The 27,678-nt window shown below is 37.2% G+C and overlaps 1 protein-coding gene and 1 long non-coding RNA gene across 7 annotated transcripts in view; one reads left to right on the top strand and one right to left on the bottom strand.

The window, feature by feature from the left end:
- Positions 1 to 27,678, top strand: part of MIB1 (MIB E3 ubiquitin protein ligase 1) — a 78,255-nt gene that overhangs the window by 35,316 nt on the left and 15,261 nt on the right. For 4 of the 5 annotated variants that reach the window (XM_039730133.1, XM_039730132.1, XM_039730136.1 and 1 more), the window contains exons 13-17: positions 17,133 to 17,265; positions 17,648 to 17,734; positions 20,430 to 20,591; positions 24,977 to 25,158; positions 26,370 to 26,562. In XM_039730133.1, the coding sequence (XP_039586067.1) occupies positions 17,133 to 17,265; positions 17,648 to 17,734; positions 20,430 to 20,591; positions 24,977 to 25,158; positions 26,370 to 26,562 (757 nt within the window). The remainder of the gene's footprint in view (positions 1 to 17,132; positions 17,266 to 17,647; positions 17,735 to 20,429; positions 20,592 to 24,976; positions 25,159 to 26,369; positions 26,563 to 27,678) is intronic. The other variant, XM_039730134.1, reaches the window with a different exon arrangement.
- Positions 275 to 9,298, bottom strand: LOC120512142. Of its 2 annotated transcripts, XR_005629949.1 has the most exons (4): positions 8,670 to 9,298; positions 8,377 to 8,568; positions 6,743 to 6,990; positions 275 to 2,613 (listed from the first exon to the last, which is right to left on the bottom strand). It is a non-coding gene; the product is annotated as an uncharacterized LOC120512142 (long non-coding RNA). The 2 variants fall into 2 exon arrangements; XR_005629948.1 differs by lacking the exon at positions 275 to 2,613 and having other exon boundaries at positions 3,121 to 6,990; positions 8,670 to 9,290.

The following is a 27,678-nucleotide window of genomic DNA, read 5'->3' as shown; positions in this document are numbered from 1 at the left end:
TTTAGAAGTGACAAACCATTCATTTGGTGTTGGGATCCAAGTTGTAGTTCAGACTGGATCACTTTGATGGTTGGTAGAATGTGAAGTATAGCACCAGAATCCTTCCTGCTTTACAAAAGTTTTTATTGGAAATGTTGGAAAATGTTTTGGGTATTAGGGATTTGAATGCTGTGTGGGCTCCCTCCATACTTGGGGTTTCACTTGTATCTAAAACAGATATTTAATATTTTTTGGTTGCAGTTCCATCTGAGCACTGCTCAAGCATGCAGTTGGAAAATGTTTCGGTTATTAGGGATTTCAATGCTGTGTGGGTTCCCTCCCTCCTTCACTTATATCTAAAACAGATATTTAATATTTTTTGGTTGCAGTTCCATCTGAGCACTGCTCAAGCATGCAGAAAAGTAATTTTGTCTCCCATCACAGAAAGAGGAGTTTAATCTTAAATATCTACATTATAGAGATATATATAGTAGTTTCATCTAAAATGTCTACAATGCTCACAGCATTAGATATTTTACCCATGAGCCTGGGAAGAAGTAATTGAAAATGAAACCAAAATAAATATTTTGATTTTTCCCCCCAGCTAAAAATTGTCGTAATAGTTTCATTCATTTAGGAGTTGAGTTTTATATTCCTCAAGACTTCAGTGATCCTCCTTTGTTTCACTGCTGATTTTGTAGTTCTGCCACTTGCCTGTTTCTGAATGAAACCAAAGTTTTTATATTTGCCACTTTGTTTTTCTAATCTGATCTAGAACAACGTCTATTACTGATCTGTTAAATGCACTAAGCACAAGCTATTTAAAACGCTGTTAAAAATAACCCTCTCATCTTTAACTTGTTACGACTGTGGGTCACAGACAGTATGTAATAGGTTCTGCTTGAAACCTTACTTTAAGGCCTATCTTTCCTCATCAAAGCTTCCCTGCTCCACTGAAACTGGAGTTTTTGTGGCTTCAGGATGTGGTGCATAATATTAATACAATGCATTAAATTCTCCTTATATTCAAATATATAGATATATTATGTAATTTCTATATTTCATAAAAGTTAAACACTTATATGTGTATATAAACATATATGCATTTGTATGCATAGTTATAATTCTAAAAATTAAAAATGTGCTATGTATGTAAGAATTAACAAAGTTCACGTACATTGTCCTTGTTGGGGATAATAAAATAAATGCACGTGTTAAGTGCATGAGTACCACAAGAAATGGAGGTGGATTTCTGTAGTATTTTTTCTATTTGATGTCAAATAGGTATTTGGAAACAATTTCATTTTCAGAGCAAAACCTCTTGTTTCTTGAGTTCTGACCTTTATAAATAATAGGGAGATAAATGTCCCAAGAAAGAACCTACAAATTACGCTGAGAAGAACATTCCAAAGTTTTTAATTTTTCATATGAAAACAAATACATTCCATTTTGAATGTTTGAATATTGGATAAATATTATAGGAAAGATGGCAATTTATGTCAAATAGCTTAGATTTTCTCAGCACTTCATCTGCTGAGAAAGTATCTGACTCCACTGCCTTAGAGTCTTCCATGGCAGTTTGGCTGTTTTTTCCACAAGTCAAGGTACAGTGTGTTTCAGAGAGCATCCTATTCTTAGTAGAATATTTCTCCTTTTCATGTTTTGCTTCTCTTTGTATCTTGTGAATTGGTACAGAAAGAACTTTTGGTTTTTGTGCTGATGTAAAATGTTGAAATGTAGAATGAATGTTAGTTTATGCTGTAGGTATCTTTAAACTTGTGCATGGGAGATAGAGCTAAAAAGAAATTTTAAATTAAGTATGGGGAAGTTAAAGTTTTATTTAATACTTGGTTTCTTGTTCGTGATTTTTAACTGAGTCAGTCATATTAAAAGTGCATTTATTTTGGACTTTTTCAAAGTACTGTAAGCCTCAAAGCTTGGCAGACTTTTCCTCTTCACTGTTAATAAGATATTTTTTTCAGACAGAAAAAAGGAGAGTAAAATTTGAAAATACTGTACAGATTGGTTATTTTTGCCATGTTATCATCTCTTGCTTATGTTTGATCTATTCGCATACCTGTGACTTCAGATTTTGAGCTGAAGACATGACTGTGAAGTGTAGGCGTATTTTATATCCGTTGCCCCAGTTAGTTTTAGATTTGCATTGTATCTTGTGAAGAGAGCTTTATTCACTCTGCAGCTAGCATCTTAAATAGAGGCTGCTCTTGGAGCTGACCTGACTTCACACACGTGTATGATTAGTTCTTCAGAGCAATAAATTCTGCTGGACTTGAAATCAAAAAATTAAAGTCCTGGAGTAAGATACAGATTTTAGGTATTGCTCTCCTATAGCAATAAGTATGTCATCTTTATGTTCGTAAACTGGTAAGCAGGAGAATGTGGATTAAAATAGAATTGTAATTTTTCCCCATGATTTTCTTATTATTTAGGAGATCTCAATTTTTTTTTTAGATTTGCAGATGGTTTGAATGGGTTGGCAGTGAAATTTCTAACTGTAGCAATTTAATTGAGAGCTGGGGTTTCTCACTTCTACGTAGTGTTAATGAGTGTCTTCAGGAAGTGTCTGCAGGACTCATGGGCTGTGTTGTCATGGAGGTCTCAGAGAGACAAGTTCTGAGGAAATGAGAGTGGTGCAATTATTTTCTAAACCAGTCAAAGTGGTTTTTTGCTTTTGTATTTGCAGTTCTGACAGTAAATGTAGGTTAAGCTGAGTTGAAGCTGAGTGCAGAGAGTCTGTTTTTAAAACCTCTTATTAAAGTATTATGTTAGAAAATGCTTTGGAAGAATACTTTTGTTCAAGTTGGTTTGGAGGAAGAGTATAATCTCCATGAGCAGACCTATTATTAGGTGGCAGATTAGCCTGTAGCTGTTGAGGTCAGTAACAAATTTATTATCTTTAAGTAGTAAATAATGTGCCCAACAGATACAAAATGGCAAATACAGTTCCTGCCCTGTGGAGTTTCCTTCCCTGTACAACAATAAAAAAGGGGAGAGGGGTGCCCAGAAAGTAAACCTGCCCTGCCACTACTGTTCATGATTGTTTCTTTTTGGTTTTAGGGTTTTTTTGGTCAGTTCTGCTAGAAAGGGCTCCAGACTTGAGGAAGAATACAAGAGACAATAAATCATTGGGAAGTGTTTATTTCACTGCTTACCTATCTTCTTTATAAATGTTAGAAATTATTTTTACTGCATATGGACAAAATGTTAAATACCAGTAGCTATTTGTTTACAAATACAAACTTGAAATTTTGGAATACAGAATTTGCTACACTCCTGGTTACCTTCCATCTTCAGGCTGCCTAGAAGTTGAGCTGGACTGAAGAGAGGACTACATTATTGCTCTGAGCAGGTTTCGTGTCCAGTTTTAACAACATGAGAAATCCTGTAGTGATCAATGCATAGCTACAGCTGGTTGAAGGGGACCAAATCCATTGAACAGTTGATTTGGTTCCATTTTACCAGCTTTAGCAAAGCATTGGAGTGCAGAAGCTTATAATTCAGTAACACATTTTAAAGCACATGAGCAGTGCACAAAGAACACGCGGCTTTCTTCTGTGTTACACAATTTGTTTCTTGTCAATGCAAAATTTTAACTCTTTCCTAATTTGGAGATGGCACAATTAGAAGCTGTATACCAGACAAGGCCTGTACAGATTTGTTCTGTCCTTGAGTATTTCCTTGAGGATCTTTGGATGAGTTTCAAGTCAAATCATAGTTACAGTTTAAACTTTTTCCTGTCTAGTGTAATCAAGTTTTAGAATGGGTTAGAAACTGTAGTCTTAAAGTTTCTATCAGAAATAGATAGAGCTCCCTTACTTCTTTATGTTGAAATTTACTGGGGAAGCATGTTTCAGTTTCCTTGTCACCCTCTTTCCCCCCTTCCCCTCATTCATTTTCTGGCAGGTTCCCTTTTGCAGCTGCTTTTATGCTGTAGTTGGTTAGCACAAATATAAATGCCAAGTGCTTTCAATTCCATTGCTGTATCTCTGGTTACTATTAACTTTTTAGGAATGATTATATAATATAGCAGGATAAATTTAATTTTTTTACCTTGATAGCATATGTAAAAACGTTTAATGCCAGAAAAACACAGCTTTTAAAGATTTATCTGGGGCTGCATCTAATTTCTTTTAAACTGAAGCCCTTAATACAAAATTGTGCAAGCTCACATAGCTTTTTTTTATGTCATACTGAATTCTTTGAGTTTTGACTGCAGTGAAAATCAGGGGACAACCTTAGTTCTAACCATTCTCTAGTAATTAATGTATCAAGGATAGGCGACGTGTTTGTTGCATAGTCTGATGATGGTGAGAAGATTTATGTAAATATATTCCCCAACACTGTGTATCCTAATAGAAATGTGGCAGGTGTGTCACTTGGACTTAAGCATCAAGATGGCTATAAAATGAGTTTCTATTTTTACCAGTTATAGAGGAACTGTTTTACAGATACAGCTGCTCAAGTGCGCTTTTGGATGGCAATACAGTTTCATGTACTGGCCATATCGGGACAAAAAACGGCTGTGGAAAAAAAGCCGTGTAGCATTTGATAATGTCAGCATCTGTTATCCCTGTCAGTCACACAGTTGAAATGTTTGAGTTACAACTGTGTCAGCAGATGCCCAAAGTTCAACGTGTGCTCGGTTAAAATTGAACAGCTGATCTAAGTGATGGATGTGACATTTTAGAGTGACTGGGTATGTATTCTTAGAGATATGCTAACATGAACTAGCAGGAAGCAATGTCAACATATAATTTTAACTTTTGTATCACTCTGAACTGTCATTTTGTGTCAGAATAACATTGCAATGTTATACAAGGGAGAACACAATATGATAAATTGTTACCAAAAACCATTCGGATAAATTAAAACTGTTAAAAAAAATCTGTCCCATTTTATAGTGGAAGCTAAATCAATTGACGCTGAGCACAGGAACTCATCAGGAAAAGAAGAAAATGCTTAGCAATTAACCCCTCAGTGAAACTGCTAGTTATACCAAATTGCTTCTGTGAGCATGATTGAGTTTAGTAGCCTTGCTTTATTCAGAAAAGCTACTGCAATTTGATTTGTTTCCCACTATAAACCAGGTTTTAATTTAGATGTTAAGATACTGTAGTCTTTGTGTCAAAATATCTGCTCATAAGAGAGCTTTTAAAAAAATACTGAAACTTTGCTTTCTTAAGTAGGTAAGGTAATATTTCTGCTTGTATATATATTAATACGTAGCTTCAATGTTAAAAATATCAGGCTGTGTATATTATTAGCTGTTGGAGAATTATGTGAGTATTTAAAAATGTCTTCCATCTAAAAATTGTATATTACCTTTGTTTATTTTTCTTGTTTTGGTTGTAGTTTTTTTCCTCACAGACATTTTAGTAAGCAAAGGGCTACAGTTAGAATCTTTAATCTAGGCCAAATGTGCCTACTTATCATGGACATATCCTATTTAATAACTGCTTTTAGAAGGCTGCTGTCATGAATAGAAGTGGCTGGATTGATGAGTGGGGAGTTCTTTCCTCACATTTCTCCCTAGTTCCTGGATTTGATGTTGAATATCTTTACTTAGGGATGGTATGCATCAGTGTATTGTAACTAATGCCACTTTTAGAACTTGAAATATTGAGGGACTATTTCTCATGTAGCTCTTAAAAATTTTTTATGGCAAATTTTCTTAAATTTGGATTTAAAATAAATTCAGCTAATTTGAAAATAGTATTTAAGATAACTTACCTTTTAGGCTGTAGTTGTTATTTTTGTTTTCATTTCGGAATCTGTCAATAGCCTTAATCCGCTGACTAGCAGCTCTGGCCTAGAAATCTCTGTATTGTCACTTTCTGTGCATAAACCTGACACTGCACTTTGTATCAAAGAGCTCAGTGAGCATAATAAGTGCTGATTAGGAGAAAATTCTAACTTAAGTCTTATTAAATTGCAGAAGTTATACTCAATTATTTTGGCTGTCATTTTTTTGTAGCTCACACTGTAATTTCTTAGCTGTTAATACTTGTCTCAGTTGCAACCTGTGGATTAAATGTTCTATGGTAGATGCAAATTTAAGTACTACCATCTGAAGTACACAGAACAGGCTGTGATTACTAGAACAGTGGCTTGTTTTTATGAGATGCATTTTGATAACTAGGCTTTTAAGTTTAGTTTAAGATCTATGAAGTGAGGAGTACGGGTAATGATGAATTTTGCAGCTATGCTGCAGTCTTAATTGGTGCATTTCAAGGTTTCATTTCCAGCCTTGCTTTAATTTCTGTTTGCAACTAATATTCTGCTTATCAGCTGTTAACAATTCTTCCTACCCACTTCTATAGTCACTTAATGTAATGTTTTGTGATTTGTTACTAACAAGTATGAGTTATTTTGGCAATACCAGCTGACCCTTAGCAAGCCAATTTGTCACATGAATGTCATTCAAACAAGAGGGAAACCTGTTTCTTCCAGCAGCTGTTTAGTTTCCTCTTACTGGTCGTTCCTTGCCTGCCAAAAATACATACTTCTTTACATTCCATAGCATTGTATGTTCATATGGGTACATAAAGAAGTATGTGCTCTGAGCAGGTACACACAGAGTTGCTTGACTGCCTGTCAGATGAACCTAAAAAGTATTTTGCTGCTTTTTCTTGCTGTCATTAGGTGAAACTGGCTGACAGTTCTTTGGAAGGACAACAGTTCTGATAAACTGATGATAGAAAATAAACTTACTATGCTAACTGAACTTTGCAATGCAATTTACCTGCACAGTGTCTTAAAGCTGGGCATAGTTCATTGTTTTGGGATGGCACTGATGTTAGAAGTGCTTTTCCATATTTTTGCAGCCTCTTGCTCTTCTAAGTGACCGTGTTTAAGTAGAGAGTTGAATCACTGGTAGGTTTGCAATGTCTTTTCTTAAAATTCATAGTTGTAGTCCACTGTAAAAACTTCAGCTTCCTCCCAGGTCTTCTAGCAGATTTTCATGCTGGGGTACAGTTTGCATCTAGTGTCCTAAAGGGAAGCATAGACTGAAATAAAATAGCAGCTATAAACTTATTTTCTTACCCCAAATCCCTCTTCTATGCTTTTTTGTATCCCAGCCATCATTCTGCAAACTCTTTGCAGGTTTATATTTATTTACACTGTATTTCGGAGTAATTAAAAAAAAACAAAACAAAAAATAAAGCGAAGCAAACCAAAAAAACCCACAAAAACCCCAACCCAAACACAGAAGCTCATGTCACCAGTGATCCTGCTTATCCTAAAGATGATGACATTGAATTAAGAAAACAACCTCTAACTGCTGTGACAGGATTTGGATTGTTAGGCCGAAGGTCACATGTGAAAGCTAATACCTATTCAACACTTCTGCAAGCAGCTTTTCTTGTTTTTTTTTTTAAAACTGGCACTCACCTGCTTCAGTCAAAGTCTTGTCCACCCTTGAAATATTTATGAGAGCTAAAATAATTAACTAAAAAAATTAATCCAAACCAAACAAAAAACCCTCATAGAAACAAAGCCCAAGTTTAACCCTGTTTCGTAAGATTTTGTGCAACTTGGTTTGGAATGGTGGTTAAATATTTGATGTGCAGTATAGCTTTGACTTCTGAGGGACTGTCGGATATAGCTCATGGTTGCTTAATATGTATTTCAGGAGTTGGTTTGGGTTACAGTAAAGACTAAGCTTTGTCTCTATAGCATTAAAAGGTTAATTTGAAATAAGCTGAATAATTAGTAACTGCAATAGTTGTAAGGAAAGCTGAGAGCAGAGGAAGTAAGAATTTCTGCAGCTCATGACAAAAACCTAGTGCAGCTGATAGAGAGCAAATCAGAGTGTAGCAGTAGCTAGCACAGTAGTACAAGGAGAATCAGCAATGCAGCATTAGAATCACAACAGTCACATTCTAGTTTTTAAGTAGGCTGTTTTCATGTACGTCTGATATAAAGCACCTTGAAAATGTTGCTGAGACCTATTTGAGAACTCAGCATTACACTACCACACTGTTTATTAGGTTTTCTTTTTCAAGGTTGTGCATAGGAAGATAAGAATATATTTCACTGAAATGAACAACCAGTTAATGGCATTGCAATTTATTAGTTTATCTTCTTTAAAAAGAATTCTGCCTGCTAAGCAAGTTGGGATTTGGTTTTTTTTTGTTTTTTCCTTTTTTTTTTTTTTTTTGCTATGAAATTTGGACTAACAGTTGTTTTCTTTCAACCTGCTCTTTACACTACAAATGCTTGGTACTTTAGCACACTCAAAATTAAGCTGTTCCCAGAGTAGAGGGATTAATACAACAATTAAAAAAACAGTCTAGTAAATAAGATATACATGCAGAAAGTCATAGGCATCCTTTAAACGTGCAGAATAATGCAGGTCTCCTGATGTTCTGTTACCTGTAAGCTTAGTATCATGCAGCATTTGCAGTTGGAAGAGAGGTAATGACCTAGAGACACATCAGCAGCAGCCATCTCATCCTGAGTGCTCTCACTCTATTCGCTGAATCAGCTCTTCGTTACATGGGAGGGGGAGGCAAGGGGGGGCGAATGTCGGTGCATACAGTACCTCACCACCTTAAATAGATAAAACTTAAAAGAAAAAAAAAAGGCATGAAGATGGGTGCCTAATTGGCACCTTCTTCCTTTCTTTTGAATGCTAAAATATGGATGATGTTGTATAGAAATTATACCTTATGTCTGCTGGACTGAGAGTTAAGACTCCAAGGATAGATGCTAGGAAGCCAAGGGAAGGTGAGCTTAGCCCACTGTCAGATGAAGATAATCACAGGCAAAAAGAAAAATAAAAACCCAACAAAAGACCAAAACCAAGCCCCCAAAAGTTGGAGTTGCTTCCAAAAAAAAAATTAGAAAAAGGCACCAAAAAAATAGCGATCGTCTCCCCCCTCCCCCGGCAAATATTGGTTTCTTCTAGTTCCTTAGATATTGCACTGCATCTTTTCTTGCTTGAGGTTATGTTTCCAGGCTTAACTGTAGGCAGGTCTGTGTTGAAGCTACTTTCCATCTTCAGAGGTCAAGTCTGCTCGCGAGGTCAGGGCTCCCGCACACACACTACAGAAGTCACCAACCGTATTTCCCACTTAGAGGGCACGAGCAAAACTGTTACGGCTTTATAGGCAGCTAAGCATTTGAAACATGCACTCCCAGGCAAACAGGCTCTCTTGTGCCTCTCTCTTCCCTGACCATATTTAGTCAACCATTGCAAAAAATAGTCTCTCAGCTGTCGATTGTCGATCCGGCAGCGAAGGGAGCCTCTATCCAGCTCTCTGCCTATTGATTGTGCAGCCTGCACTTCCACCGCCGCTTAGCCATTTGTCCCCAGGTTTTTTTAGCACTGCCAAATAAAGCTCTCTCTCATGTTTCCAGTTAGATTTCCCAGGTTTTCACTGAGCTTGCGCTGCTACTAGTAAACCCTGATGAGGTTGTCACTATACTTAGAAACGTTTGGGGCGGGGGGGGGGGGGGGGGGGGGAGTGGGAGAGGGAAAAAAAAAAGGCAGCCCTGCTAGTAACAAGGCAGGGACTTCACGCAGATATAGAACAATAAATATCCTGCGCTGCCATGGCAGGTTGTGTAACCTGGTTTCTTGATCACTGAAAAATGCCGTGACTAACATATCAATTAACCCAAGGTCTGAGCAGCCTTGATCTAAGTTTTCAATTGCAAATCATACAGTTATTTTATAAATAAGAAGTCAGTGCCCATTTGTAGCCCCACATTTCCCTATTCAGATCAAGTTAGAAATTATTTGAAAGAACTTTAATTAGTAAATTCATATCATTCCATACCATTATGTTTACTAATGCTGCAGTATTTTGTTTCTAATGCTTATGCATAGAATTGCATCTAAAGAAAATAAATGCATGTGTTCTTAAAAAAAACTGAATTGTTTAAAAGAAAAAAGAAATCAAGGGAACAGCTCATTGCATTAATCTTTCATGTTTATATGTGTTCTTTAAAAAAACTGAATTGTTTAAAAGAAAAGAAAAAAGAAATCAAGGGAACAGCTCATTGCATTAATCTTTCATGTTTACAAAATTGGCTCATAGCAAGACTAATAACTGCACATTCAAAAATATGAAGAGGGATTTTCATATTCATGGGGAATATATGCAATGTTTTCTTGAAAAAAGAATAACTGAAATTTAGCATTCAAATACAACAAACCCAAATACTTCAAGATTTTCTCTGTATTTTGCAGACAAAATCTTTGCTTGGGAGCAGGAAGGATGAAAAAGGTACTAATATGTCAATCTAAAATCAAACAAACTTAATAAGTCAAAATACCATTTAATTCATATTGATGTAATTAGTAGTTACGAAGTTCAGTATGGTAGGGTAGAGAGTGAGTTGAAAAGTCCTGAGCAGACTTAATCTTAGATTTATACTTCCCTTGGTGCTTCTTTTTGTGTTGGTTTTATCCTGTGCTTGGTAACTGCTTACCCTGTAACTTTTGTTGCTTTCTGGCTGAAGTAATATTTTTTCTTTTCTCGTTGTTTTCATAATTATTCACTGAAGACTAAGTGTTGTGCAATACATTCTTGTGAATTCCATGTAAATGTATATACCTCATTGTTTCTTTGATTACATGTGTATTGAAATTGATTTTTTGAAAGCAAGAGATGCTTGAAAATCTCGTACATACCTCATTGTTTCTTTGATTACAATTTGTCTATTGAAATTGATTTTTTGAAAGCAAGAGATGCTTGAAAATCTGAGAAGCAAAAAGAAGGAAACAACCTGCTACTTAAACTTTTGCAAACTAGACCATTGGTCAGATACGAATTTTGTCTGAAACTCTAAATTCAAAGTACAGTGTGCTCAATAGTACCAGTCTAAGGTAATAATCTCTTCCTGTTGCTTGTTCCTGAAAGATAGATACTTCCTTCTTCATTCTTCCAGTGGTTCTCTCTGTACTGCACAGTGAGTATGCTGTGAATCAGATCAGGGAGCTGATTTGGCTTGGAGTTGTGTGCTGACGTGCACTTACGATCTTATGGTTGCCAAAAATAGCACTGTCCTGCTCCTGTGTTACTTCTTGCACTATGTTGGTACAAATGTTTCTTTGGCTTCACAGTGGGCAGGCTTGGAGTACTATTCCATATGAGAAATAATCCAGCAGAAGGGGATGACCTTTCAAATGCTGTGTCGGGACCACTTTGTGGGAGCTTTTTTTGAGCAGAGGTGGTAGTCAACAGAACAAGAAAGGGATTTAGTAAAATGTGGCTTTTCTTCTGCTTAGGTTGTAAAATGCATTTCGGACCTCACAGTCTTGAAAGAAAACTTTGCTATGGGAGGTGTCTTTAAATCTGAGCTGTTCCTTCAGCTGTTTGAGGCTCTAACAGGAGGCAGGTGAATGGGGTTTAGCTGAGCCAGGGTTAGGAGTCTGGAGAGGTGGAGAGGAGGAGGTGGAGGTGGTGTGTGTGTATGTGGAGCATACTTCAAGCCAGGACTGCTGTAAAATACATTATGAAACCATGTCACCCTGAGACAGTGGAAACCTGAGTTGAGGGAGGAGAATAGCATGAAAGTAGAAAAACCTGTAATAGAAAGTGCAGTGAATCATTACAACCTCTGGTGATAGGATTGCTGATAAGTTTATGCTGATCTAAGACTTTGCTTCTGGAAAGGGCGGTCTGCCCTCCCTGCAGCTCTGGCTTTGTCATTCCCTTACTCCTATTGCTTGTAGGGATCATGAAGTTGCGGGGTAGGTTGGATTATCTCATTGATCTGTCTGAAAGCAAACTTGCCAAATCAGGAGTCTGGCAGGTTGTTTCACTTGCTAGAAAATGATGTGTCTGTACAGCCAACATAATGCAGGAGCTGAAGTGCAGGGAAAAAAAGTGGGATTGTGTCTTTCAGTAGCAATTTCAGTTAAATGTGCTTATGCAGATTGTGAAGTAGCCTTTCTAATTTTTTCTGCCTAAGTATTTGTTTCTGTAAAACCTTAACAAACAAACCCTGAAAGGCCAAACAAACAAACCCACCCCACCACTGTCCCACAAACCCTCAACCTTCTTCATTTACCTCATTCTGCAGTCAAATTGCAGTTGGTGGCAGAGAATCTTCTCTAGTTTTTGTTCATGTTTTTTTAAACCAGGGTGCAAGGATGCTTTTGCAGTTAAGACTGCTAAATCTGGAATTGTTTTTATACAATGAGGTGTTGGCTTCATCTTGTTTACAAGTACTTTTATCTTGTAGATTTTCCAAATAGACCTGTTATTGTATGTTGCATTCTCAGATAGTACTGATGAGCATCTGTAAAAATTCTGTGAGGAAAGTACTACATAAAACCCAACATTTTTTATGTAGGTCGGTAATTAATAACACACCATATGCTGACTTCTCATCATAAGAATAATATTTTTTGTATGTCTAATGTTGGTAACTGGTGATGAAACAAGTGCTCTGTGTGGCTAAAAGTAAATTAGTGTATTGTTCAGATCTGTGACATATCTTATGTTGCAAATACACAATTCATGCTGCTGAATTTCCATGGCAAGTGTTGGAATGAGGTGATCTGTAAGGTCTTTTCTAACCCAAATGATTCTGTGGTCCTATATATGTTACGCTGTGGTTCCAGACTCTCTGAAAACCAGAATTAAAAAGAAAAAAAAAAAGAAAGTATTACTCATGTGGCAAGATAAAGATGCGTGCAAGAGCAGCATTTGCTGTTACTCTTCTACATCTCAAATTAAATGTAACACCATATTAGTGGATGTTCCTTTGACCAAATCGCTTGTAACTATTAGAGTGTGGGCTGTCATTTTATGGAGATGAATTACACTGGGCAGTGTAAGTCAGTGTGCCCCCAACAGCTGCACCTGGGAAAGCAGCAGATACCTCCATCTCAGCCCCCATGCACACATCAGCTTTCTCAGTCCTTTTTGACTGAGCATGTGTTTAGCTCCTAAAAAAGAAGCAATATTTTACTTATCCCTATTAAAGCTTTACAGATAACTCCCTCAACAGTTCTCACTGGAGTTTTTATCTTGTTGTTCCATTAGAAATTTTCAGAAGCTGCAAATGCGCATCCAGGTAAAAAAGGCCCAGAATCTTGTCATGAGCTTCCCACTAAGCTGAAAATACTGCAGACCAGCAAATACCAAAGCTTGCCTGTTAAATTTTTTTTTATTGGTGATGCTTTAGTAATAATGTACAAATAGAATAGTGATGGCATAACTTCAGTGTTTCAATTAAGAGTTTTAAGCATTTCATCAGTAATCTTTGCAGCTCCTCAGACAGCCATGTAATCTTACAGTTGAATACACTGAAGATGATAGTTTGAAAAGTTTTCTTTAGGTGTTTTTGCTGATTTCTTGATTGTTGCAGTACAACTACAGTGAAAGCAGTCTGTGGTTATTTAATGTATACAAGATAAAAGCAAGTTTTTACAACTATGTTGTGGTCTTCAAAACAGAGCAATACAACCCAGCTTCTTCTGTAATACTTCATGGGGAAGAGTGAATCATGAATTACTGTGTAATTGGCAACATTAATTCTCTAATGTGACTTTTTATGATGTATGCCTGTTCCAGTGAGTGCTGCTCTGAATGGTAGCCACTTAGCTGTCAAAATTTTGGCAGTAGCTCTAGAAAATCCTGTAAAAATTGAAAGAAACTACCTCTCATCTAATGAGGAGGAGGAGGATGCAGCCACTGAGCTGAATTTACCATTGTAGCATATTAATATCTTGCAGAATTTTAAGGTATCATTCCATGAAACAGTCCTTCTCGCCTGCTGTCCCATAATATAGCATGGTCTGAAAAAGAGATAGATAGTCTTTTTCTGAATAAGAAGAAACAACTGGGTAGTGGTTCCTGGCCCTTCGATGATTTGCTGTGAACCGTAAGATAAAAATCTGTTCCATAAAGATGCCATTTGATTGTTTTGGTGGTCCTTCTCTTTTTCCAGTAAGACCAATGCACCTTAAAAGCATTCAGAAATGTAACAGGCATCTTATTTCTCTGAAAGCAAGGTACCTCCAAAAATTTTTGTCAAACTTCAGATAAAAATTTTTCTGGTGTAAGACAGCAAACTATAGATTTGAAAGAAAATCTGGTAAGGATAACATGTGCACAGATATTAAGATGAGTGATTTTTCTTCATGGCTTACAAAATGCTGAGTCAGTTGGTATCTTATTTTTGTTTCAAAGATGAGATATATTAAAGAAATCTCAGTAGTATTTCTGAAGTACATTTACTATTGAGGAATCTGATAAAGTGTGTCAATGTACTGTAGATTTTGTTTATCTGTAGAATTGGCAAATTTTTTATTTCCTTACTGAAGAATGGGATATAAAATATCATTGAGTTGGTTAGGACAGTTTCTTGTTTCATTACTAGAGCTACTTTGGAGACGTGCTGACTGTAATTAGTATTGATACCCTTCCATAGTGTTCCTCAAATTGTAGTTGCAGTTTAAAGAAAAAAATTTTTGGTGGTTTTTTGTTTGTTTGTTTTGTTAGGTTATTGTTGCCCCACCTTTTCCTGGTTGCTCACAGTCATATTGCTTCTGTCAGTCCTAGGGAATTTTCAGGAATTTTTTACTGTGTTTTTTAGACTGTCCACAGTAGATAAGAGCTTTATGGGGTCTTTAGAAGCACTGAGCCTGGCAGGTGAAGATAAAGAGCTTACATGACATGTTGCCCTGTGGAAGCCACTCTAGAAGGCTTGTTGTGCTGTTGGTACTGTGTGCTTTGTATCAGCCCAGCATTCTGAAGAGCTGATGTGGTGGTGTGCCCAGATACCAAGCAAACCATAGTGCTCCAGACGTGCTCTCCTAAAGCAGCTAAACACAGTTCTGATGGTGCCAAGATTTGAAAATACAGCATCATTGCATTACAAAATGGACTATGTTTATCAGTGCAACTGATACTCGTTAATTTTGCCACATTTTGTAAAGCTTTGGTAACTTAAGTTTTACCAAATTATATCATTAATTTTGAAAAATCCTGCGTAAATAAACCTCTCAACGAAGTAATGTTGTCATTGTTAATTTTTTTCTGAAGGATTCTAGTCTTTTCTTCCTAGCACCTGCAAGAGCTGTAGAAGACGTTATGAATAGAAGCTGAGCAATGGCTCACAGTGAGCAATGTACAATCTGTTAAGTGTTGCTGTCTTTTATTGCTGTGTTATAAGTGATTTGGACTGTAAGGAAATGAGAAGCTATCTGCCAGGAAAACGAACAATTCTAAAAGGCTGAGAGTGGTTCTGTCCACTCTGAGGAGGACAAACATCCAGAACAGCCTGGCTATGGATGCTCCACAGAGCAGTTGGTTTCCTATGGATTTGTATGACCTTGTCGGTTGAAAATGCAGTTGGTTAGTTGGGATTCCTTTAGACACTGATTCTGGGGGCAAAAAAGTGTCACTTAATACACCATTCTGGCAGCTGCAGCATAAGTGTGGAACCAGAGGTTTATGTTGTGCATCAGTAGCAGGAGAACATGGAGATGTTTATTAAGCAGAGTCTTTTATGGGAGCATCTGAGCAATGGTTCCTATGGATTTGTATGACCTTGTCGCTTGAAAACGCAGTTGGTTAGTTGGCATTCCTTTAGACACTCTGATTCTGGGGGCAAAAAAAGTGTCACTTAATACACCATTCTGGCAGCTGCAGCATAAGTGTGGAACCAGAGGTTTATGTTGTGCATCAGTAGCAGGAGAACATGGAGATGTTTATTAAGCAGAGTCTTTTATGGGAGCATCTGAGCAATGTGTGGGAAGGAGTGCACTTCCTTACTGGTACCTCACAGACTTCTCTGCTTTCAAGGAGGGCTTATTAGGGTGAGCTGTGCCCAGACACAGCTTTTTGGTTTTTTTGAAGGAAACTCATAGGCTTGTTCTAAAAGAGAGCCTAGGAGTGAGCTTCAGCTCAGTGTGCATGTTCAAGGCAACAGATTATTGGAATGAATTGGAATTCATACCTTCATAATTCATACCTTATGAGGGTATTTTTAAGTAAAAGCTGAGAGGTTGAATTTATGAGGCTTTTTTGAGGATTATTGTGATCCCACATTTTTGATACCAGAACTCTAATGAAGAACTATTTAATTCAGATACATTATCTACCTTGCATGGCACTGTGTGACTGAGTGGTTCCACTTGCATTAACAAGGATTACTTGGATTTTAAAAGTTTGAATTTTGTGTAGAAACCCTGTTTCTCCTGTAGATATCATGTTCCTTCAACAGTAGGGAAACATCAGATGACAGAAGAGGTTTCTTGGCACAGGATTGTAGCAGTTTCTGGTTTTGTGTTTGTCTTTAAGGAACTGTCATAAGGGAGCTGCGTATGCTGTTTATAAAGATAAGACAATAAGGGGTTTCAGTTTGGTAACTTATGTATTCCAAAAGCTAAGTGAAGACGTTTTGTAAGCTTAAGAAAACTGTATTTCTCAGAGAATACAAGACTGAGCAATTTGTTTATCTAGCGTTATATTGTTAATACTCTTAACTGAAGGTTAACTTTGTACTTTATGGATTTTAGTCTGCTTTAATGCTTGTAGTAATCCAGTTGCTTTTCCTTCACCCTACCCCCTGACTACCAGACACTGCCATGATATGTTATACTCAACCATTATATGTTAAGAGACTATCCCACTACTATTCACGTCACAGTTGCAGCATTTATTTTGTCTGTGCTTAAGAGATCTTCCTCTATTTTCTTTCTCAGAAACTGAGTTTTAACTGTTGCAGCCCATGGCATCAGTTTATAAAGTCATGATTTTAAAGAAATCTAATGTCGTGGAGCTTGGTCATTAAATACTTAAGTAAAGGACACTATGAAGATTTTGAGGGAGAAAATTCTTTTGTCTACATTTCAGAGTTTATTTGAATGTTTCTTTAATGTCATTTTTACTGCTAGATAGCATTTTTCTAAAAAACAAACCTGATCCTCACACTGTTCCAGGCATTGTATGGTTTGTTTGTGTGCTTTAATGAGAAGGAAGTGAACATGAAATTATTCTGCTTTGGAACTGTTAGTATATCTTTTCACCCACTCTCTCTGTTTGAAAAAAAGATAAAAATTATTTTAGCCACTACTACATAGTTCTGAGAATTATGTTGTTCTCTTGTTGTCATTCAGCATACGTTGTAGGGGTGTTTATACCATCTCTGCTTATTTTTTTCAGTGCAATGCGCGTGTTGTTGTCCAAGTTACCACGACCGTGGATTGTTGATGAGAAAAAAGATGATGGTTACACTGCCTTACATCTGGCAGCTCTTAATAATCATGTGGAAGTGGCTGAACTTTTGGTGCATCAGGTAGGACTCTTTTCTCAGAAGGATTTAAATGTCATGCTTTGGTTAACCATCTGATGTGAAAATAGTTGGCTGCTTTACGCCTGCAGTCGCAATGCAGAAGCAGTGGAGGAGGGAAGGACGTGTTGAGCTTTTAAAGGTCAAATTTGCCTTTGAGATTGTTACAATGGTCTAATGGTGCAGAGGGACTGAAAAATTGGATACCTAGTTTCATTCAACAGATCAACATCTGTACAGTGAATAATTGAAGTATTTAATCACTTTTGTTCTCAAATCCCCTAACTAGGAACTGTATTCGGGGTCATAGTCAGTGTCCTAATGGACTGCCTTGTCTGTAGATAAATTGCTGGGGTGATAATGCTCTAATGTTTTGAATATCTTGCAGGGCAATGCTAACCTGGATATCCAGAATGTTAACCAGCAAACTGCTCTTCATCTTGCTGTTGAAAGACAGCATACACAAATTGTTAGGGTAAGTATCTGATTTGCAGTAAGCCATATGGTTAATGGCATTTGACCGAAGCTGATGGTGGCTGTTAAAATATGAATACTTCATGAACATTTAAAAAAAATATTTGACAACATATAGTCAGTGCATGTTTGTTTGATTGGATTTTGTTTAATTCAGAAGCTTGCCAACTTGCACAGAAGGTCAGTCAGCAATATGAACGCCACTTGAGGCATGCTAAATTTTTGTACATGTACATTATGGTTTCCTCTGTGTGGTTGCCAATTCCAGCATCCCTTCTTGTTTAGTAAGGAAGAATGTGTTCGGCTGTTACTTGTCTGAATCTTGTGGTGCTGTAAGGGGATCTTCAAATAGCATTTCTGATGCCTCCTGCAGTATGAGTAATTGTTCTTGCTCATGGCTTTTGCAAATTGTAGCACAAAACATCTTTTATGATCTAAACTACTTTTCTGTCTCTGAGTGTTTGCCATTCCCTGCTCTTAGCTTGGGAGACCTATAAGCAGTGAACCATATTGGTGAAAGGAATGCTATCCTGGTTTTTTGCTTGCATGGTTTCAAAAGTGAATGCTTCAACTTAACAAAGCTTTGTTGCTAGCACAGGAAGTGTGATGAGTCTGGCATAGCTTGCTGTTTCTGGCCTGTGTGCACTGTCATAGAGGACCTGTGTGACTGTTTGCCTTGCTGCTGTGGGCTTTTGAGGCTCAGAGAGAGCACTCGCTGCTCTCCAAGTGAATACATCAACCTGGCCTTGGCCTTTGATGTAATATTTTTTTCTTTTTAGAGTCTCCTTGTATGAAAAACTGTCTCTTATTCAGGCCTACACAGAATTGTCCCCCCTATGCAGACCTGCATTCTGTTAAGCGTTATTTAGCCATAAGGTTTCTCCCTCTCTGAGGGCTGAAGGGTGTGATCCCGTTACAGTGAAACATGTGATATGGCCCTATATCTGGAACTGCTTGCTACCAGAAGAATGGTTTCCTAGAGTCAGTGCCACTTGCATCCTGCAAGCTATTTGGCAGCTGTGTTTGGTGAACTCTTGTGCCCTTCTGGAATTTACACAGCACCTGGGAATACACTATTAATGTAGCAGATGAGCAGGAAGGTAGGCATGTAGCAGAACTGGCATGTGTGTTTCACTGACATGCTTATAGCTGAGAATGTTTAAGTGAATGACCCCATAGAATATCTGTTTTTTCAGAACTGGATTAACTTTAAGAAGTCCTAAAATAGCTCATGCAGCCATGCAAAGAACATGTTGGCTCCATATTTCAGAACTAATTCCTATTGGATACCTTCCAGGGCTGGGTTTGTACCCTCAGGCATTTGTGGAATAGTGGTCAAAGGTAGCATGGTTCTTTTAAAAGTCCTACTGCCATGACAAAGGGCAGTGGTTTGCCCTTTTTTTTAAATTATTTTTTTAAGCTTCTGCAAAGATACTGAAGTTCTGTGGTAGTCAAGGATTCTAGGAGGAGCTCAAAGCAGTAAAGAGCTAGTGGCAGACACAAGATATGAATATGAGAAAATAAATTGGTCCAGAGTAAATCCATTTAGAGAGTGTAAGAAGTTGAGACTAAACTGTGTCAACTATTAGCTGGTTTTCTTGGTTTCACTTGTGGAAGAGAAGGTTGGGGAAAATGATAAGCTGCAAATAATTGCAGGCAGATACTTCCTTGAAAGTTGGGCTTTGAATTCCTTTTAGCCTGTTCTGAAGTCTGAGGTTCTTTGGTTCTGAGAAACTGCAACTCCTTGCAAGCATGTGGGTTCCAAATAGGGAGATCCCTCTTTGTATATTCCTGTTTTTAGATTATGCCTTTTGTCTCTACTGCTAATCCCAATTTTGCAGAGTAGCAGAACCTTAAAAACTGAAGTTAAAACCTCAGAAACCTCAGCTGCTGCCTACAGGTTTCTGAATGGCAACAGTGATGGGATTTAATTTTTAGGGGCAGTTGGTATTTTTTTGTTAGCATGTGTTGCTTTGTTTTTTTTCAACGGTGTATTTAAGAAATTCTGGTGGGTTGAATTATAGAAGGGCTGTATGCAAAGGCCATAGGAACAGGAGGGCCTGTGCAGCCTTGTGCTTGTTTTGTGTCATGTGAACAGGAACGGGTGTCTAAAATTAGCCTTAGAGACAAGTCTTACAGTTCATTACTTTCCAAAGTGTTCTGAGAGTTTTTAATAGTGTCATTGGTTTTTATGTCTTCTCCTGAATTAGGGTAAACCAAAGTACATGCTTAACTACTTAGCTAATGTGAGGACACTGTAAATTAAGTTGTAAAGTTTAGTATGATGTGAAAGTGGTGATTTTTGAGGTCATTGAAACCTAATAGTAAAGAATATATACCTATCTCAAGTATTGTACATATTGCTGTAATAAATTACATTGTTTGTAGGCTGTCTTATAAGAATTAAAGTCTAAGGAAGTAGGAAGGATCCTCTAAAATTATGTCTTTTGTAGCATTCAGAGCACAAGCAAGCATTAACCTTCTGCTGAAATAAGCTTGATATTTGAGACAGATAAATGCTTTGGTTGAGAGCTGAGCTCCAGGCAAGGAAAATAAATTTAAATTAATTCAACTGTGAATTGTAGCAAGATAGGAGTAGCCCTTTTGAACCTCCTAGAGAATCCTAAACCATAATTTTCTGAAATTAATTCGAAAAGGGGAATTTGTTTTTTAATGTGGGTTTTCTCTCTTTTCAGCTCTTAGTCCGTGCAGGTGCTAAATTGGATATTCAGGATAAAGATGGGGATACTCCCCTGCATGAAGCCCTGAGACACCACACCCTGTCACAGCTCCGCCAGCTCCAAGACATGCAAGATGTGGGCAAGGTAGATACTGCTTGGGAGCCATCAAAGAACACAGTAAATAAAACACATTTATTTATTCTTTTTTTTCCCCCCTGCATATTTGTCTCTTTGTCTACTTCTGTACTGTTGGACTGTGTTTTGGCAGCATAAGTTTATGTAGACATTCTGCATTAAACTGCAGTGTAGGCAGAAATCATATTGTTCTCTGTGGCTTTTCGTATGAAGTCATTACCTTGTTTGAAGAAAGAGGATTATGTAGCTCAAAAATATTTCTACGATTTTATCTTCTGTAGTAACATGTATGGCTGCCAAAAAATCAAAGAAGCTTTTTTGAAAAGAAACTTAAACAGTATTACAGTACAGAGTAAGACTGAAATAGTTTTCTGTGATTCAGCATCTTGCATGTCTTTGTAACTTTAGTTGCTTGGCTGCTTCTCTTACTTTCTGAAAGTGTGTTCTATTAGAACAAGGCAATGTTAATTTTGTGTGTTTATTGATATATAAATTTTTGCCAGAGTTCACTTCAGAAATTGTGCTGTAGTAAGGAAATAGTCAAAAAGCCTCCAGGTAATAAAAGTCAATGTTTTACTGAAAAAAAGAAACTCTGACACCCAAAAAGCTGTGTGAACCCCATATTTAGAGGTGAAGTTTATAGCTTACCTGAGACAAAGGAGAAATAAAATTATGGAGCAATTTTTTTTTAGCTATTAAAGATGCACAACATAATAGTGTATCAGAGCTGCTGAACCATTAGTTAACAGTATAATTTTTTTTCTAATTTTAACTGAGGGTTAAAATTAGAAATTTTTTGTTGTTGTTTTTGCATTTCATTAAGAAAAAATAAGTACACCAACTTTATAAAAAGTCTTTGTTCAAAGCAATAATTCCACTGTACAATTATTTTTTTTCAAATTGGTTACGGAATCTCGCTGAAATACACTGGAATAAGCTTTGAAAGAGATTTAAAATGTGACAAGCATGTGTAACAAAATGCATGTATCCTTGTAAATGAGACAAGAAGAGCGGTTACAGCTCAGTTGTTTCTGTGATCTGAAATGGACTCTATGAGAGCTGTCTAGAATACTTTGTTTTCATGTGTTTAACTGTGAAATGAATGGAAGGGAATTTTTTTTCGTCAGATTCGGCATTTTGTAAATTGTTTTCTCTGCCCAGTCTTATTAACCCTAACCCTCCACAATGAAACTGGAGTTCTGCATTTTGAGTTTTGGGGGTTTATAACAGAGGAAGCGGATTTATTTTCCATCACCTTTTAAACGTCTCTTCAGGGATATTTTATATTTTAGAGACTAAAGTTGCGTTTCTAGTTTCCTTTGACAAGTATCCTTGGTTTAAAACAAGTGTAATTTAAACAAAAATTCTATTGAAGCAATAAGATAAAGAGCAGGCAAAAGATATGAGAAACAAATTTCAAAATTCTCTCATCATTGTGTCTCTAATCACCTAAAAATGTTTTAAAATCTAAAAAAAATAATAATCAACCAATATTTCCTCTCCTTTATTAGCGTGATCAAACTACTGGCCATTTCTTTGCACTTTGTTTAGCTGCAGAGAGAATTTTTGCCTAACAAATTTGGGAGGTTTAAGTGGAAAAGAATAAGTTCTGGCAGAGAAGAGATGAAAACAGGCTTGTTTTTATTTTATGTGAAATGTAAAAGATGGAGTAAATATACCTGAAAATGCTTTAAGATAATCAGCAAATCAAATTATCTTAAAAATGTTTTGTGAAAAACAGAAAATGAGAACAAAAAAAAGCCTGTACGTATCTACCTTTATTTAAATGATGGTAAGGTAAAAACACTGTAAGCTAGATTTTACCATTAAACGGTTTTAAATATTAAGCTGTCTTTCGTCCAAAAATGAGTATCAACAGAGACAGAATTGAAGCTGTGAAAATATGTGCAGGCATCTGGACCTTTAAAGCTATCCAAGGACACATTGGGAATTTGTCTTGTGTGGAATTGTAAATACAGATGATGGATAATAGATACTATATAGGATTAAAAGTTTTGCCTGGGAATCAGTAAGTTTTTCTTTTTTTAAATGTGATTACTTAAATTGAGGGTTTGTGTTGAGAGATTTTTTTATTCTTCTTCATTAATTTCTTTAAAGGTTGCAAAATGTGTCAGATTTCATTAGGCAATGTGATAGCAACACATCTCTGTAAATATTTTGTTTTTAGAGCTCATTTTTGCCTGGCTAAATTTTAATTAGTTTTGGACTGCTGTCTTGGAGATTCCAACCTACTGAGGCCTGTAGGGTGCCTCTTTGTAGTACATACATACATAGTAGAAATAATTATTTCTATTTTTGTTTCAGTTGAGTAAACTGAAAAGAAAAATCTTGCTCACAGGATTTTAGGGTTTTTTCATACTTGATCAAATTGGTTGGACAGCAACTCTTGTATGATGTGTTACTTTTTACTTTGACCACTGTTTAAAATACAAAACAATACTTTTTACTGATTATCATTCACTTAATTCATAAGTGGAACTAAACTGAATGAATTCTTTAACATTGATTTTTTAGTAATTCCTTCTGAATGCCAACATTATGCCTGTTGGAACAGGCTCCCCAGGGAAGTGGTCACAGCACCAAGCCTGCCAGAGTTCAAGAAGCTTTTTTATAATGATCTCAGGCACCTGGTGCTAATCTTGGGGCTGACCTGTGCAGGGCCAGGAGCCGAACTTGATGATCCTTGTGAATTCCTTCCAACTCAGGATATATTATGTTCTACATAAAACAATTTTTGTCAGGTTTCTCCAGTTGATTTTTTAATAGACTGTTTAAAATGCATGTAGTGAGCAATCTTGACAGTACACAAAGCCCTACTTATTTTAGGTACTATTCTGAAAAACGTCTCTGTGCTCAAGTCCTATGAGCAGCAAGCCCCATTTCTTTAATTGTTAACTTTTCCATCCACCATATTGTGGTAATTGTGCAGCTTGGAAGAGGAGAAATTTTCTGAAGTATAGTTTCCACCACCACAAAAAAGTCATTTGAATTGCTTTATTACACTGTTCTGGCCTAGAGCACTTTTTATCCTAAATAATTGTATTATTCCCAGGGTAATTTTGTCATTTATTTTAATATACAAGTGTCTTTAAGGTGTCTTTCTGACCCTTAAAATGCTTTTAAGTGATATTACTGCCTAAATCCTAACTTGAAAGAAATAAACTAATGGAAAGTGTTTACTGCTTCAAAGTTACAATTACTTAGATGATATTTATACATTTTTTTGTGGATTGCACTGGGACTTCTCCCTCACTGGTGAATTGGCTGGGACTGGAGCACATCTCTACTTTGTTTCAGCCAGTGCTTTAATTGAAGTGCAGAAAAATGGTCTCAGTTGATAAATGAAAATTTTCTGTTATCTGAACACCACACAATAATTTGTTTCCCTAACTAACTGATTTTCCTGGTGATAAAGTCTTTGGAGCTGTACTGTTCTTACCTAAAATCATGAGGAAGAATGCAGGAGGAGTATCTGAATTCATGAAGTGACCTTCAAGAGTCTTGCTGCCTCAGTGATACATATTGATATAAGAACTTCTAATTTAAAAAAACCCAAAACATATAGACTGAGGTTTAAAAAAATGCTTCCCTAAGTGGCTGGGTTTCCTTGAGTTGGGGCTGCCCTAGCTTTGCCAAAGCTCTTCCTTTGAATACAGTGTAGTGTAGTTTGAGGGATTCTTAGTGATGCAGCAGTTCTGTAGTCTGTATTATACTTAATGCATTTCATCTGATCAAGCTTTAATGCACAAAGATGTTGGGAGCCCAGAATGCTCTGGGGAATCCACTCCTTGCTGGGCTGTGGCAGTGAGCCTTCTTAGTGTTTCTAGCTGACCCTGTGGAGCAGTAACACAAGGATACAGTAACCACTGTAAAAGGGCAGAGTAGCATTATGTGATTAGATAGGGACGGTGTGCAGGTTTTAGTCCATCCAGGCTGAGAGAGACTGAAATGCAGTTACTTTCTTGGGCAGGTACTTTACTTGCTGGACTAAAAGTAGATGTGCATTCATTTCTCTGCTCAGCTGTGATTTCAGTCCGAGTGTGGTGGTAGCATTTTGTCTGAATTGAGCAATTTGAGTATGTACTGAAGTGTTCTCTGAATATACCCACTGGAACTTTGCCCTTTACAGTGCTTACATAGAAGGACAGCCACTTCACACGTGAGTATAGGTGTACAGGAGATTGAGTGCTTCAGTAGAACTATTCCTTGCTGAATTTTAGTTCCTTAAAGGAAAGCTGAGTTTAGCTGACTCAGAATGAAGCAATTGTTTTGATTTTAGTTCTAGAGACGCTTCCTTTGGCTTACACATTTATGTGTGTGTGTGCATGTCAAGTAGCTTTCCTTTAGCCAGACTATTCTTAACTGTTTAGAGAGTCTTTCTTGCTTACATATTTGTTTTCTTTCAGTTAATAATGGGACTTGGCACTCAAGGAGCAGAGAAGAAGAGTGCTGCATCTATTGCCTGCTTCCTGGCAGCCAACGGGGCTGACCTCGGCATTCGTAACAAGAAGGGTCAGTCCCCTCTCGATCTCTGCCCTGATCCAAGTCTCTGCAAAGCACTGGCTAAATGTCACAAAGAAAAAGTCAGGTTTGTATATTCATAAAATACACAGTTTCCAAAGGTCTCCTTTCCACAGATTAACTGATTTTTTTTTTTTAATGTTGAGCCTTTAATTAGCAATGCTAATTAAAACATACAGATCTGGGGATTTGGTGTGCTTTTTGAATGGGTTTTTTTTTTACTTTTAATTCTTTAGGATTTTGTGGCCCATTGAATTCTATTCACAAATACATTAATTGAAACTTACCCAAGTGTTAGAGGATTTTCATGCATATTAATATGGGAGAGGGCAGAATGGGAAGGTAACAATCTTCAGGAGGGGATTGGTAGAACTTCATAAGGCAGTCGGGGGAAAATCCCTGGAAGAATAACTAAGCATTGCAAACAGGTTGGCCTGGGAAGTTGTGAAATCTGTCCATACAACTTTTAATAACTGAAATGGGCAAAGCCTGGTATAAACTGATACGAAATCACTGTTTGGGAATATCATCTTTGGGAAGGTCACCTGCGTGCCTGTTAATCTGAAAAACTGTATGATTCTGTGAAAAGAAAATGTGGAGGTAGGTCTGATGTCTTTAGGAATTACAGTTTCAGTGAAATACCACGTTATCAGGTCCACACGGTATCAGAGGATTCACCTTGTCCTAGTTACATTCCACCCATTGCCACAAATAATTCTCATCTTTAATTCCTGTATGGAATTAAAAATGTATGGAATCAAAACTGTGCTCTCAAAATGCGACAGAGAGACTGTTTTTATTGATGCTGCCCTGGTAAAGCGCTGGTTTCCTTTCCCAGCCTGTGTGTCCGTGCGTCCCGGCCCCAGCCGCGGCGGGAGCGGCCCCGCGCGCCCTCTGCGGGCCAGCGCAGCGCCGGGCTCCGGCCGGGCCGCGGGCTGCGACTGCCCTTCACGGGGCACCGCTCTGGTAGTGGAGCAGGCTCTTAGGGCGAGAGGGAGGGACTTTTTGTGCGTCCTGTTTCTGTACAATGCCTTGTCTGACCGTTCACAGCACGATATCCTGACTTTGTGTCCTGTTTCTGTACAATGCCTTGTCTGACTGTGTAACCTTGCGCTGCAGTGCCGACTGTAGTTCTTGGAAAAGGCAGTTCAGATCGCTCTGTGATCATACACTGATGCTTGAGTGCGTAGGAGTATATAAGCAGCCAGTTGATAAGCATTTTAAATTGAGTGGGGTTTTTTTAATTATTAAAAGTTTGACTTCAAGGTTTCTTTGTAGTGGCCAGGTTGGTTCCCGAAGTCCATCTATGATCAACAATGATTCTGAAACCTTAGAAGAATGTATGGTGTGCTCAGACATGAAGAGAGACACTCTGTTTGGCCCGTGTGGCCACATTGCCACCTGTTCTTTATGTTCACCACGGGTGAAAAAATGCCTCATCTGTAAAGAACAAGTTCAGTCTAGGACAAAGGTAAAAACCTCTGAAATTTATTGGTTTTCTTTCTTTTATAATGGAAAAGTAAAAAAAAAAAAAAAAAGGGAAAAAGAGGTCAAGGAGATATACATCTTTTATGTGGTATTATGATTTACACATGTCTCACTGGATAGAATTAATTTTGCATCATAATGATATCTTGCTCTTTTCTGTTTGCCTGTCATGCCTACCTTTCCCTGCCTTGCAATGTCTTCATTATTCAGGCCCTCAGAGTTCCTAATACAGTCACCTGAGGATGCTTTATTGAAATAGACTATTTCCCCCCTGCCATGGTATCTTTTCCTCATGTTAAGATAAACTGCTGTTTTTTCTGAAGTATAATTTCCCTCAGTAATATTGAGCTCTTCTATTCCTTAGGGCTGCTTGAAAGATGATTTGCCTGTAAACTGAGTTAATATGCGCTTGTTTCTCTAGTTAATAATTACTTTCAGCTTTCACCTTTTTCTTTGGAAACACGAGTTTCATTATACTGTCTTTTTCCTTCAGAGAAGCAGCTAGTCATGCCCTATTTTAGACATCAAGATTTCTCAAATGGTTACCCACAAGTAGTTTTGAGTGTATGGGTACCTCCCCATTGGTTTTCTGTTTAAGTATTCTTTTATTCCTTGTAATCACCAAGTCTTGTCCTGTTTTTTTTTAGCTGTTAAAAAAAGAAATAATGTTCTGCACTTGGATTTATGTTTGGTTTTGGATTGGTTTAGGGTTTTTTTTTGTTTGGTTTCTTTTTGGAAACCCAACTGTTCGTTTTTTGGGGGATTTTTTTTACTTTATCCAAACAGATTTGATTAGTCTGCTTCTGTAGTATGTTGTTTTTTCCTCCATCTTTGAGTAAGCATAATAATTGTAAATATAAAGTTGCACTGTTTTTACTACTCACTCTTTTATTCTTCTTATACTATTTGCTGTTCTGCATTGTGTATGTTCAAAAGCCAAATGTTAACATAGAGGGAGCTCCTTTTCTCTAGACCTCCTTATAGTCAGTGAAAGGGTTCTGCCACTGAGTGATTTGGAGCAGCAAAGTGAGGGTTCTGCCCCTACTCATCCATCTAAAACAGCTAATCTGTGGAAATCTGCTTTCCCAAGTAAAAGCTA

Source organism: Passer montanus, unplaced genomic scaffold (genome assembly GCF_014805655.1).
Source record: "Passer montanus isolate IOZ18808 unplaced genomic scaffold, ASM1480565v1 scaffold70, whole genome shotgun sequence".
Classification (NCBI taxonomy): domain Eukaryota; kingdom Metazoa; phylum Chordata; class Aves; order Passeriformes; family Passeridae; genus Passer; species Passer montanus.
The sequence above is the reverse complement of the archived record's forward strand: the minus strand, read 5'-3'. Positions and strand labels throughout refer to the sequence as shown.